This window comes from Rhagoletis pomonella, unplaced genomic scaffold, assembly GCF_013731165.1.
Source record: "Rhagoletis pomonella isolate Grant_MI unplaced genomic scaffold, Rhpom_1.0 Rhpom_scaffold_00007, whole genome shotgun sequence".
In the NCBI taxonomy this organism is placed as follows: domain Eukaryota; kingdom Metazoa; phylum Arthropoda; class Insecta; order Diptera; family Tephritidae; genus Rhagoletis; species Rhagoletis pomonella.
The window spans coordinates 58899769-58915170 of record NW_023458561.1 but is presented as its reverse complement, the minus strand read 5'-3'; the positions used below and the strand labels follow the sequence as shown (position 1 = coordinate 58915170).

Here is a 15402-nt window from a genome sequence, read left to right as displayed (position 1 = left end):
AAAAAAAATGTGTTTTGTCTACAATCGTGTTATTTAAGCGATCAATCAGTCAATGCCGGTAATTTAAACATATTTTAGGATCAACATACCTAAGCGCCGCCACCGCAGCTGTCGCACTCGAATTTTCATTTAATAGCTACTCTGCAATTATAAAAAAGCGAACTGCTACTCAGTTTGCAACACAACAAAAAAAGTTCTAACTTCTGAACAAATACATGCGTACATATGTATGTATGTATGTATGTATGTATATTAGTATCTAGATACCTGCAAATGATTGAGTATGTGCCGTTGGTATTGAAATTGCCATCGTAATCGGCATATACTTCTATGCATGCCTATATGTATGTATGTATGTATGTCTGTGGTTAAGCAAATAAACATTGTCATTGGCTCGCTGGTTAATGCAAATATATTTATAACACTCGTACCTTTGCAAATCAAATGTGAATATTCTAAGTTTTCAAGTTGAAATGAATCGACGAAACGCAAAACTAAATGTGGGTCAGTTGAGTGACCATTTTTGCAATTTATTTGATCTTTCAAATGGCATTATTTTTACAAGCTTTTTTTATTTCTTTTTTTAGTTTTAAATTTGTTTTTTTTTTGTTTTTTTTTAGTTTTGGTTTAGGTTTTTTACTTCACCCGTAATGTTCAAAGATTGCTGGTGGGAGTTAAAACAAACCCACAGTTGCAATAGTTTTGAGTAAATGTGCGCAAATTTGCATTTAATGCGATTAAATTTATTCCATTTATGCAAATAAATCCATGACTTTGCCAGCCGCACCGAATTGGTGTGATTAGAAAGGATTATAAAAAACAACGTCGTGTAAAAAATTTCGTTAGCTAATTATTTTGAGTTTGAAAGTAAATGCTTTTGTAGCTAATTAAATTTGGCTAACTTACAATTACATAAATTATCACTTTATTATGCATATAAATAAGCGGTTTAAATTGCAAATTATCGCAATTATTTGGGGGTGTAATTTGGTGGAATTAGTTTTTTTCTGCAAAATGCTCTTGAAAATGGTTTATTACAGTTAGATAAAAAAAAACCAAAAAAATTAGAAAATAAAAATGTTTATTAACAGTTCTCATGGGTTGAACGAGCACGCAATGTTTACTACTTGTACGGGCGTGTATGTGTGTATGTTACATGCCATTACATAAAGTTTTCTTTTACGAAAATCGTGCATTTTGATGAGAAAATGCGTTTAGCACAGCTGAAACAACGGTCCTTGGTAGGAGATAGGAATGCCGTTTTTAAATCGAATATCGATTAATCGAGCCTTCCCGATTCGATTTTTTGTCGATTTTTTAGTTCCGGAAATCAACATTTGATTTTTTCTCAATTGATGCATATCGTATTGCATTAGGAAATCTATAAAATTTTAAGGAAACTTGAATTTGAGATGGTACAAAAATTAAAGGGGGCTGGGCCCTCGTATCTATCCAGGTTGAGGCAGCATAGACCAAAAGATTAAATGACTTGCTTTTATTTCTCCTCCAACTACAGGGCTCCTTTGGGAAGCCTCTTGAAGATAGAGGAAAAATAATTAATCTCGCTGACAAAGTGCCACAAATATTATAGTATTTTTTTGCTCGGGACTTGTAGTTTAAAGTATTTGGGCTAATTGATTTACCAAATAGTAGCCAAAGCGCAACTTGGAACAAAATGATATCGAAAAAATTAAACCTTTTCCAACATTTGGCAAATAGCTCTACGGCAAACACACAATCATTGCCTCCTCAGTAAAGTATTTTCATTAGCAGAGAATGTCGATTCAATTTAAATACTGGTTACTGCAGTTACACTTAATGAGTTTTTAATAAATTAGTATTTCATATTATATCCATATGTACACTCCCCTACTCAAGAGCCTTTTGATCCTCAGTATTGACAGTTTTCTTTTTGTTTATTTAATATTCATTAATTTTTTATAATCTGATCTCATACTATATACAAATAAAAAAAATCATCAAAGGCTGCTACTGTACAAGTCACCGGCAGTGTATAAGTTAATAATATGTTCTCGAAAAATTTCGGGTATATAGTTTTATAATATAGATAATTTTCAAGTTGCTACAATATATCGGTGATTCTGGGCACTTTTTTTGTTATCGGTGCAAGACATTTTCTTCTTTTATAAATTTTGTCGAGCATTCTTTGTATGGAAGAAAATGCGCTACGAAACTCCATACTAAATTTTTTTTCTAAAAATAGTTTTTAAGTAGCGAAATATAGAGTTAGCGGAAACAAAAAAATCATAAAAAATCTTTGCATTGCAAAAATATCCTGTATACGTAGCTTTATTGGGCTAGTCCTTTTTTTTTAAAGCGGTTAATTTTGAAATAAAACAATATTTTTTCTCTTTTACGATAAAAAAAAGAACAAATTTCGAAAAAAAATTCACCATTTTCCTGGGAGGGGCTAAGAGTTTATGAAGTTTCTGTTGAATGCTCATATCGTTGTATTTTTTTAAGCATTTACGGATGGTAAGCTATCTATATATTGAAACCGTTACTTTCATTAATGCTTGTAATTTCAGTGTTGGTCAGTTGGCGGTGTTTTTCTTCTTAAAAAATTAAGTTAAAGGTGTTATTTGGGTAAATATATGAATCGTTATTGGGAAATCGATTTATTTTTTCGCGATTTCTTCCTGCATCCATTATTTTTATTTCAATTCGAATCGATTCAAAACGCGAGTTTTTTATTCCCATCTTGTATCTCTTGGAGGGGAAACCCCCGCTGCATTCCAATGCAAGGAACTGACTAAAGTACTAAGCGAATGCCATCAGACGGCTGCGCAAACTGACAAACACAAGCACGCCACTTGCTTACAAAAGCTACAAAGATGCGTCGCTCATCGGATAAAGCCTTCAAAGCCACTGTATTGGAAAGCCTAAGTACACTAACGCTAAAACAACTGTGAAAAGCGGGAGTAACCCACCTCTCCGCGAATAAACATAAATCGGTCTCTCGCTACCATAGAAATACTTAAAAGGTAGAAAATAGATCCGGAAAGAAATACAGGAGAGCTTTGTCACCCGATATCTCTGAAGTGAAGACAGCTGAAGCCTTGTTACTGCCGCCATTTACCACCAAGTAGAGCAGTACATCAGGATGACTTCCTTGACATGAAAAAGTCCTCTCGTCAGAGGACGGTAGAACTAGACATGCCCAAAGCTGAGACTAAAGGAGTGGTCTGCGAACTATCTGAGTGGTAGACATTCATCGAAATACTCTCTTCCACCTGTGGGGATTACATTTATCTCAAAATCCAGGGAGTGTTCGATTTTGGCATGGAGAAATGACATTAATGACTTTTGGTTCTAAGTAAAAGGGTATCCCTCAGGCCTTTCCAGCTTCTAAACTAAATATAACTTAACCATTCCTCTTTGTTGGCAGCATATGAGTATAAGACGATTGGCTGTCCGGTTCTAAACTAGTAGTACTTTTGTGGTTGCCGAGGACTAGCGAAACTTAGTAGACGAAGCTTTAGATAGATCTGTCGAACGTCCCAATGATTCCAATCAAGGAGCATAACATCAAGCTGAGCAAGTAGTTCCTGTTGTAATATTACCGTACACACCATCCTTGCAGGCACACGAAAAGCTCGAGTCCCTTCGTGAAACCAGCGTTATTTTAGCTCAACTCCGTTCAAGACATTGTACCAAGTTAAACTCGAAAATATCCAGTATTAGCCGCCGTATACCCGACCTATGTGCGTACCTATGTCCAAAAAATGAAACTCATTAATTTTACATCCCTCGCCCAATTGTCCAATCAGCACTAAGTACTTAGTCGCATTGACTTAAGCGAAAGTTAGTAAATCTCAGTAGCCGAATGCTTAGAGTTGCATACTACCACTCAGTCGCTCCACGAAAGACAATTGCAAACCTTCGAGTGAACTTCCGCAGGGAAAATGTTTCTCATATTACATAATTTCTTATTGTTTATCTACCAAGGTATTTGTGAAATTAAGATCTACAGCATTTAAGCTGCATTGGCTGCTGATAATTGATGGAATGTTTGAAGTTTCTATTTCTTACAAACTATTGGAGCTAACCCGAAGCAACTTAAGTATTCCCACAAGTCGAAAGATATTTTTTTAAATTAAAATTTCAGGGTATATATTTTTACGAATCGCTCACAAATGACATGCGATTATGCTGGTGGAATGACTCCCGTCTGGCTTTCCTATCAAAAAATGTATGCGACTTCCGCTTACAGTGAGTTCTCTCCTGCGGCTTGTAAAATTCTTTAGCACACAGAAAAAACTCTATTTCTCGTCCAAATAAGATAGGATACAATAAGGGCCGTTGACGCTATACCCTTTACCTCTTTAAAATAAATGCCTTTTTGAGAAAGTGTTCATTCCAATTACTCTCAAAGTGCTCTGTAGTGTCTATTTTTCTGAAGATAAAGCCTGCCTATTAAAGAGACTATACACCTTCCAGATTTAGGGACTATTTCTTTCTGAAAGTCATGCCGTGGGCGAGGCTTGCAAAAATTTTTCTACCACGCAACAACGTGAGTAAAGCACAATTATTTTCCGGCAAAATAAGTTGCAAAAAAGCCCGGTCGGTCTGTGACTTTTTCCTTTTTAAATCAGAAGATCTTTCATACAAATTTTCTATGGCACTCACTTGCATAAAGGTCCCGATTTCTTAATATGGATAAGCTAGCCGTAAGTTAAAGAACCGGACTTAAATTACAACCAACTATTTGTCTGGACTGGCTGCTGCTTTTACATGGAACTGAGCATAGAATACTTTTGTTGTTACATAGAATTGAATAGAAAAAGAGCTTCTTTGTTCACGCAACAGAACTGAAAGACACACCAATGAATTTATCTAATTTTCTTAACTGTATGGATCGCATTTATCGAATATGGGCCATTCAATAGTCTACAAAGCACATGAGTTAGACTCATTCCCAGAGAGCACCTAATATATTACACGCTCTGCGAATGAATTTTAGGTGCCTTCAAATAGTTAGCTGAATATTTAAAGTATTTTATTAGTTGAGTTAAAAATTACACAAACCAGCTTAAAGCATTTTTACAGCCCCGACTTAAAGATATACGCATTATGAGCCCTTATGAAATTCCAAATCCTCTAAAGCAGTTTCCAGTCTTGCAATTTAATATTTCATACTCCAATTCTGCAATGGCTTATGTTATTTGTTACTTACCAGTCATCTTATCCATGCCAAAGCCGCCTTCAACGCGATCATTATAGCTATTTCCTGGGCGCCCTGGAGATTTAAAATTTTTGATTAGAAACTTTCTGCTCGCATTATTTTGATAAATATTTTCTTACTTTTGCTGCCATTTAAGTAGTCCTCTGGATTGAAGTAGGTTGCTATGGTCTTATCGCCATCATAACCGCCATCTGGACGTGCAGCTGTGCCATTTCGACGCACATAGCCATAGTCACCATAGCCACCACCAGGTATGCTGGGTTCACGCATTGGTGGCCGCATTGATGTGCTTAAACCATTGGTTGGATCTGGCCGATTTGTATAATCCACAAAATCACCTGGTGGGCGTGAGCCATTGCTCAAGGTGGGTGGTAGTGCGGATGATGGTGGCCGCTGTTCATAAGACGGACGCCTATTGAGGCCATCATATTCTGGGCGTGTATAATAATTGGATGGTGTTGTGGGGTCGTAATCGGGTCTCGTGGGACGCTGGACATTAGGAGGGCCGATGGGTCGATCCGGACGATCAATGGGATATGAACCGTGTGAATCTGCACTACCGCTGGCATGAGAGCCTGGCCAGTCGGGTCGATCGCTGGAGTAAGTGCCAGAACTGCCAGGCCGTTCGTTAGGAAAAGAACCCGGCCCATCGGAGTGGTCGTTAGGGTAAGAAGCAGGCCTATCTGGACGATCGCTAGGATAAGAGCCAGGTCGTTCATTGGGATAAGAACCCGGACGATCTGGACGGTCACTAGCGTATGGGGGACCGGGACGAGTTGTGTAACCGCCGGGTGGATTTTGGTCTCGATCTCGGTCAGCCTGTGAGCTTTGGTCGTATGGCCGCGTTGTTGTAGGATCATATGACTCGGGCCGTCCATAGCTGAAACCATTACCATATCCCAAACCGAATACGGGACGCGGTGGACCATGAGGTGGCGTATGCGCATCATCGTTGGCATAATGTCCTGGTGGTCGATAATGGTCGTTCACCTCTGGTACATTCGAAGCATAACCGCCTGGTATGTAGACGTCGTCGTTAGGCGCTGGATAATTTTGTTCATACAACATCGGATATTTGTACAGTGGATAGATGTCCTGTGAGAAGTATAAACGATCACCGTTTGGGGTCGTTGCACCCAGCGTAGGATTCACACTATCCGTATACAGACCCGGCGTAGTGCCGTACGTAGTTGAAGTCCCCGGACTATAGCCTGTGGTGGGACGTTCATGCGAAAATGTTGTGCTCGTTGTGGGTGTTGGATTAAGGACTAACAAAGTGGTGCCGGGATCTGCCGGTCGATTAGGTAATTGCACTGTGGCCGTAGATGACAAACCGCTATAGCCATCATCACCACCACCATCAACACTCAAAGTAGTGTATGTGATTGTATTGTCGTTCAGGTCGAAACAGTTTGACTTGCGCGCATACAAATCGAAATCGGGATCGAATAATACGCCACTCGGTCGACCGCCTGATGTGCTGTATGTCTGTGTTGACAGCTGACAGGTGCCGTTTCCGCGTCGATGCACTCTAGCAAAGAAACAAAAAAAAAAAACGAAAAAATTAAAGAGTTGAATCGATGAAGTAATCGATTGGCTGAAACAAAGAGGCAAAATCAAAAATGCAACGCATCACGATTGTGAGTTAAGTGTTGCAATGATTGCAAGTAAATATGCACAACAGCAATGCAACTGACCCAAATGAGATGGATTGACACTTATCGCCGGCCTGTGTGCACTTCTCTTTGCACATCTTTAGCGAGTTGGTGTCTTCGGTGCGGAATGTCTTCTCAAATGGCAGCATTGCCTCCAATGCAATACGCTCAAAGCAGTCTGTAAAAAAAGAATGCGAAATAAAACGTTATAATTAAAATGTGTTGAATGATGCAGCTCCTTAAAAATTATATGTATGTAAATATGTGAGTTGGTTGAATTTTAAAGTTCACATCGAGCGTGCACGGCTGTCTACTGTACTAACGCGAAAGGTTAGATTTATAAGTGGATACTTTATATCTATCCTGCCTGTACACCGGAAATTTGTATTTATTTATATTTTTAGGCATTCATAAAGAACGTAGTTAAGTTTCAAATAGATTTCAGTACCTAAATATTCAATAAAAATACCAAAAAGTCCTTGTAGATCTCAAAAAAAAATCGAAGGTTTTAAAAAACATAACGCAAAGAATTTAGAAAAGTAAAAAAAATCCAAAACAATTTCAAAAGATGTAGGAAAATAAAATACGAAGAAGTTCTAAATGGGCTTTTAGATCTAAATTTCTAGAAAAATCTCCAAAAGGTCCGGAAATATCTCAAAAATCATTTCGAAAGTTTTCAAATATATAGCGCGACTTATACTGAAGAATTCCAGAGTAATTCCGAAAAATGTACAAAAGTAAAATACGAAGAAATACTTTCTAGCAGTCCCTAGAGGTGACGAAAAAATTCCAGAAAAATCTAGTAAGACCCAAAAAAATTATAAATAAAGTTGAAAATTTCCGAAAAATCCTGCAGAAGCCGTCAAAATACGTCAAAATAAAAAACGGAAATTCCCGAAGAGTTCCGAAAAAATGTTAATAGTTACACGATAAATTCCGAGGTAATCTTGAAAATACTCGTAAAAACCTAAAAAATCACTTCTAAGTTTTTTTTTTTAACATTAAAAATGAAGGGTATGTTTGATCATTAATTTCTTACTAAAATTAAAAAAAAAAAATTAAAACCTTTTTTCGTTAAACATAAAAATAACTTTTATTTACAGTCTCTTATTTATAGTTATGGATTGATCAAGAAGTGGAGAACTTGGAAAATAGCGATTTCATTTCATTTTATTGGCCAAAAGTTATATACCCAAATATTTGCTGATTCAAATAGGCACCACGCCTTAGTTTTTTTTTGTCAAATAAGATAATTTACTGGTAATATCTCCAAAGAAGATAACAAAGAAAACGAATAATTGCTTTTCTAGAACTTTCAGCTAATTAAACAGAGCGATTTTTAATGAGTGTTTATTAAAGTGAAATTCTGAAATCAGCTTAACTATGCTTTTATAATTGTCTCATATTTACTATATAACAGTTTCCAAAAGCAATCTTCTATAAAGCACTAACGATGTAAACCAAAATTAAACAAAAACCTCGCACACAAGTAGGTACTAACTACATTCTCTCGAGTGCATCACCTTCGTCACCAATCTTAAAATCACATTTCACCCTCAAAGCGTTAATGTGCAAAGAAAATGTCTTTAAGGCCTTAAGTTTTTGGGGCTCATTTACCTTCAGCAAGGGCAATTAACTTTTTGGAGCAACCTGCCGCCGCTCGTTGCTTAAAGTGACAATAAACGGTAATAACAGCAGCAGCAGCAAAAGCAACAGCAACCGCGGCAACACTCGCCTGTTCTATGACATTTAAGTGTGTAAAAACTTTTTTGTTGTTTTATTATTTTATTACCTCTACCACTACTCCAGCTACTGTGATTATGTAGCTTTGAAGTGGCTTTAGTTTTTTGTTGTTGTTTTTATTTGTTTATTGCTGCTATAGTTACTTTCTGGTGCATGACGAGCACATTGAACGCATTGAATGTGTGTGTTGCATGCAAATTCTTTGGCGCGGTGGTTGTCTCAGACCGCAAAGCAACAACAACCAAGCGTCATAGTAAATGACATAAAAACGTGTGTCGAATGCGTGCAACGCCAAATACTAGCAACAACAAAAGCAGAATTAATAGCAAACATGCGCATATGACACATGTGAATTGAATATTTACATATGTACTCCACTAACAAATGTCTTTGAATGCATTGCAAATAGTAAAGTGCGTGTTGTTTGTTTATTACTCTTTTTTTTTGGCTCTACAATATTCATAGTTATTTGTTTATTTTTGGTTGAGCTACCAGTTTCAATGTCACCAAACTGGCTTCAAGTGCACTGATTCTAATTCCGATAAAGGCATAAAAATGTCATTCATTATCGTTTACGCACAATTCATACGCATTGGTTATTTGTTTTACTCGTATAAGCTAACAAAAAAAGGCTGACAAAAACACTTAAGCATAAATTTTTCAACGAATGGCTATGACATTCGCGGGATCAATGAAAGAGCAGAGCAAGAAGGTCTGCGGTAACGATGCCTTACAAGCAGTGGCGGATTTGAATATTTGTCCCTTTTTCCGATAAGAAAAATATTTTGAGGTAAAAGTACCAGTTTTGGAACGATTAGCAGTAAATATGTAGTTATATTAAAATTTATGTTATTTACTATACTTTTATTACAATTTAAGATGAAAAAGTGGTATTTGCCTTGAGTAAAGGTTTTCAACTTTTACAGAAAGCCATCATCAACAAAGTTTTTTCACTTGACAAGTTATAATCTCAAACATACTAAATTAGTATTTTTAAATATTGTTATTTAAATAATATCATAATAATATTCGTCTGATTGCGTTATTGAATCTCAAATTTATGTCTTAAAATGTACAAACACATAAATTCTACTTTCAGTGCAGCTAACTCGAAAAAAAATTCATTCAAATTTTGCCGCCTCTAACCTTTGCCGGCCTAGGCACCTGCCTGTGTTGCCTTTACGGTAAATCCGACACTGCATGCAAGGATTGTTTAGTCTTCTGAGCTTATTCTAGACATACATAACTTCCGTGCGGAGCAGGAACCGTATCAGTTACAACTTTTATTAAAAAAATCGATCGAATTTGTTGGTATCTTTTGTAGATATCATTTGATAATTTGTATTGAATTTTACGAGATTTTTCTAAGATTTTCGGAATGCTTAGGATGTGCTGGATACTTTTCGGAACTTTTGAGGGTTTCGTTACTATATTTCGGGATGTTTTTCCGAACCTTTCGAGGTTCAGTTTTTTTTATATTCTTAAGAAAATGTTTGTTTGCAGTTTTCACGACTTCGCAACATTTTTTCAGGATTTTTCCGGGACAGTTTATTATTTTTGCTAAGTCTTCGGGATAATTTGTGCTTTTATTTTCCGAAACTTTTAAGAATTTTCCAAACTTTTCCAGAATTCGTTCGAGACTCGGGTTTTCTTTGAATTTTTTCGTATTTTTTGGGATTTGTTCGGATTTTTTTTGTATATTTTTCGCACTTTCTAAGAATTTTCGGACGTGGTTCGATTTGCTAAAGAGCGGGTTTGTCTAAAAAAAGCCAAAAATTATCGATATTTTTTACCCAACATTTTTTGCGTGGTGTTCAATTCGTTTTGAATACTGCGAGAGAGTAGACGCAGGCAATGTAAAAATTGATTTGCCGCAAACCTTAGAGGGATTCTACTTCACCGTAACCCATTCGTTAAGCTAGATAAAACTTTCTCGAGCTGTAATCAAAAGATGAGCTATAGAATCAACTTGTAGTGTAGGCACCAAATCTCCCACTGATATTGAAAGTTCCAGCGCCCTTATTCATATCGATTTTCGGCTGATGTGGACTAACTGACTGGGTTTCCCAACTAATAACTCTTGTCGCAATTGGCAAGGCGTTAAGAAAGTCGAAAGCATTAAATTCTTTCTTTTCTATTGCTCAACTCTGGCGAGACCAAGGCGGTGGTATCTGCCCTAACGCATTATTAGGTAATGAACCTTCCAGACCCAAGTGTGGTCCCATACGGAACGTGGATCCGGTCAGTCGCCACAAACTAACACTCAGCCAAAATATTCTGTTAAAATGGTTTTAGCTTCATTTATCCACCATTCTCATTAGGCCTTTCAAATATATCCTCGTATGTTTATACAAACAAGCAAACACTTCATGGCTCAACAGGGAAACCTAATTGATCAAGTTTAGTGAGTGTGTCAACATTCGTGTGACAACTCATAAATTATTCAATAAGGTCACACTAAAGTCGCAAATACGCAGCGAAAAAATTGGTTAGTGACCACAGGCTGCAAAAACAAAAAAAAAATGCCTATGACAACATAAATCGTAGTAGGGGGCATTACCCGACCAGCAACACTAAATAAAACAAAAGGCAATACTGGTCGCCAAAGCTGCACAACTTCCTTTCGTTAGTTCTCCATCAACGCCCACATTTTCGCTTGCCTACACTAGACTCTGGAGTTCTAACGATTTTTCAAAATTTTCGTGTTTCTGGGCTTTTAATTACAAAGCACTGTACATAGTCTGCATAAAAATTTACATACATCTGCGTGCGTCGTATTTTAGTGGCTTTGTGGTTTCGTGCTTCCCTTATCCCCCATCTACTCATTTGTCATGGTTGACTTTGTTGGTTTTAATTGTTTGCCACTGTTGATCAGCATGCATTGCTAAGCACAGCTTGTTAAAAGCTTATAAAATTGTATGAATAAAAATTTATTTCAACAAAATAATGTAGAATGCGAATGAAACTAAATATTTTATGGAAATTGGCAGACAAAATTTTTGTTGATACTGTGTTTTCAAGGCCATTTTCGCCGATGCATGGTGTTTTATTTTGTTTACTTTTTCACGGAATAAAGGAAAGCTGCTGATTGATTTCAGTTCTTTCCTTGGAAATTTTCGAAGCCTATTCTGCCGACCACTGTATCCTAGCGGTTAGAAGGTCGTACTAGCACTCCGTAAGACCAAGGTTCGATCGCTAGTGCGAGCAACATCTAAGAATAGAAAAAGCTTTATAGCCAGATCTCAGTGAATATTAATAAAGATATTTCTTTCACCTGTCAAAAAATATACACTTCAGTGGTCAGTGGTCCGACCACTTGCTTGCCTTGCTCAAAGATCCTTAGAGCAGAAAAAAACCTTCATGACCACTGCCAGCCCTGAAGGCTTTAGCCTAGGGCTACCATAAGCCTGAACCCATCGACCAGGACACATCCAAATCAAAAACGAAGATACAAGTGAATATAGTGCCAATATATTCCTTACACTTAAGTACAGTTGCTTTTGGTTCTTTTGCTTAATTTTCGTATTGTAATACTTCATTTATTTTATCAATTTAATTCCTCAAAAATACATTCGACAGCAAACTTTCCGAAACCTCTTTAGTTTGATACCCATATTGCAATATTTAAAATATCTGGTCAATTAAATTAAATTAAAACTTTCAAACAGATGTGACCCTTCCAGAAAGATATTTTGAACTGTGAACCCTCTAAAATGTCTTTCTTTTGGCCGTCACATTGCAATATTTCCTTTATCTTGTCAATTTACTTAAACAAAAAATTTCCTGCAGGTGGCAACTCTCAATTTTTTTTCTTACAATTTTTAAGTTAGACCTATTGCAATACATTGGCATGCCTTCTCGAAAGCGGTTTCCTATTTACAAGTTACGCGAATGTATTTAAGTATATTTAGTATTAAAAATGAATTAAAATAACTTCTCCAAAAGGCCTTCTAAACTACGCCCTTTGGGTAGCGAAAGCAGAAGCCCTTCAACTTGTGCCACTCCATACAAAAATGAAGAAAGAAGAAACGAATGACTTTCAGAAAGACATTTTGGAAGTGATGTATCTACTCTCTAGTATGCATGACCCGAATTACTTGGACGTCCTAAAATGTTTATTAAAAATAAAATAAATGTCTTTCATTACAAGGACTCTTATGAACTAGAGGTGAACAAACCGAAGCATTACAGAAGAAAAATTAGGTATGCAACAACTTTTATGCTACAATTCCGCCATTGCAAACCATTCTTTCAATGCCTTTCAAAGATCTCGTAAGTAGCAATAATAGATTTTACTGCCGTAGCCTTATTCTTATTTGTAGATTTTAATGAGATGAAATTTCACTAGCTTTTTAAAGTAGGAAATGCGGCTCATTAACCAGTACTTACCATTTCTCGCCGATACCAATTGATTATCCACCGTAAGCGTTGATGAGAGGCCAGCAAAAATGATTTGCAACAGCAAAATTAAATTTTTATGCGTGCCGATAATTGGCATTAAAATATTTTTATGTCGAAGCATTTTTAAATTTATGGTTTTTTTTTTTTTGAGATTTCCGAATATTATTTCTTTATCTAAACTTTCACTATGGATACACTTCCTTAGTTTATAAAATTTTTAAGGCAGCTTCGATTTCGTTGTCACGTAATGCGTCATTAATTATAATCGCATCTATTAATTTTTTTTTGCATTAATTTATGCGAATAATTTATACGCAAAATTTTTTGATAGTCAACTTGAGTTTAAAACACTTTTTCATTTCCATATTGCTTTCATATACATAGATATGAATTTTACTTAACCAATCTCACGATGAAATTTTTATTTTATTACTGTTATTTGTATTTTTCTTTTGGGAGAGAATAAGCGGCCGCTTTTACCGAAATTCGCGGCACAACTGAAGCATCAAGTCAAGCGAGTGGAAGATACAAAAGAATTACTTGGCATTTCTTTCTTAGTTAGCTGCGCCCAACGCCGACGCTGTCGCAAATGATCAAGATGATGAAGGTGCCATGATGATGATGATGATGATTACGATGTTAATTATGTTGCCAATGCTCTAGCAATAGGTGTTTATGCTATTGCTCTTCCGCTTGTTAATGCTTTTGGCCGTTTAGCGATTTCTTAGCTGCTCACCAGCTGATCGTTTGGCTGCAGGTGCTAAATCAAATACTCGTAGGGTTGCGCATATACGCGTGCACCACCTTCTTTGCTCGTTATGTAGTTGATGATGAAGTTTATTTGCTCGTTTGCTTTCTTTAACACTTAAAATGAATTGCTCTTCTTCTTCTTCTACTACTTCTTTCTGCACGCTATGCTGTTTGGCTACTCTTCTTTGCGTCTATCGCGATGCTAGCACATTCATTCACTGCTTTGGTTGGCGTTGGACCCTAACGAAATTTCACTAATTGGCGCGAAAGAGGAGGAAAAACAAAAGCAATGCCAAGTGGCTGTGAATATGAAATTAAGAGAGCGAAAATTTGGAAAAAAAACAAAAGAAAACACACATTTTAGTTGCTAATGAGTAAGAATACAGAAATAGCTGGCGGTAATGCAGAACAGTTCGAGTGTGGAGCTGCTGGTGATTTAATCTGCGCTTTCTACCTCCTCCCTCAATGAATGAACTACGACGCTTCGGCCAGTGGCTAGCCGCAAGAAAAAAAGGTGTATACCGTTGCTCATTTAGAATTGAATCGAAATGTTATTGTAGCAAGCGCCTCATTCTAGCCATAAATAAACGCCACAGCCATGCAAGACACAACAGAATGTCTGCCATGGTGTTCTAAAATGTTTTTTTTTTTGGTTGATGGCGCTGGGTTTCCAGGCACCTATTGCAATACTTCTACTATTTCTTTCTATTTATTTTAAATTTATGGGTTTTTTGCTTTTGTTTTGTATATTTGTTTTTTTTTTGCGTTAGAACTAAGTGTCTGTCAATAACCTGGTGCGAAGCGAAGCATGAAAAGTCATAGGCGCTGACAAGCGAATAAGCGTGAAAGGTCAGCACGGTACATAGATGAAAGGCATCTACGAATTTCAAAAATAAAAGACTTAGGCCAAGAACTTTTTTGTTATTAGCAGAATTTGGCTCATATAATTATTATTATAACTTTTGTGACTCATCTTTTGTGTTATATTGACGGAATCTATATGAGCGGTAATTAGATGTAAAAACAAGCATTTTTCTCTTCACGCGGAGAAGAAGTATTGATGATATGACTCTGCTTGTACTCAGTGATGTCTGCATAGAAATTTCGGATGAGGTAAAGTATTTATGGGTTACTTTAGACTCAAAGTTTTTGTGTGAAAAGCACGTCTCACGTTGGATCTACCTTTCTGTTACCGGTACTTTCCCTACAAATCTTTGGTTTACTTCTGTTGAAGAACGGTGGGGAGCTGATACTACCGCACCTAAATATTTAGCAAACATTAAAGAGATTATCGAAAATGGTTCATGTAGTGCAAAGTAATCTGGTAATATATGTATGTACAGCAAAAAATTAATAAAATATATATTTCGACGAATTGATAACCCCTCGTTTTTTGAAGATGTTTGGTAGTTGACTTTAGTTAACTCGAGCAAGGAAACCCGATAATTTTGAATAGAAAATAACAGAAATTTGCTTATTTTAATTTTTTTTTTTGAAAATTAAAGTTTTGAATATACATAGGTATCAAGATAAATCACAAAAATATCCAAAAAATACCAACTACTTAATACCTAAAAATGTTTTAAAAATCGAAAAACAACAAGTAAAATCATTTTTATTAATGCGTAATCAAGATGAGACAAAATT

General features: G+C 36.4%; 1 protein-coding gene across 1 annotated transcript in view; it reads right to left on the bottom strand.

Annotated features, from left to right (window-relative positions):
• The window catches only part of LOC118743917, a 32009-nt gene extending 18907 nt beyond the window's left edge, over positions 1–13102 (bottom strand). Inside the window, exons 1-4 of the mRNA XM_036476678.1 lie at positions 12994–13102; positions 6904–7039; positions 5326–6737; positions 5198–5260 (exon numbers count right to left, since the gene is read on the bottom strand). Coding sequence (XP_036332571.1) covers positions 5198–5260; positions 5326–6737; positions 6904–7039; positions 12994–13102 — 1720 coding nt within the window. The remainder of the gene's footprint in view (positions 1–5197; positions 5261–5325; positions 6738–6903; positions 7040–12993) is intronic.
• Between the last annotated feature and the right edge of the window lie 2300 nt (positions 13103–15402).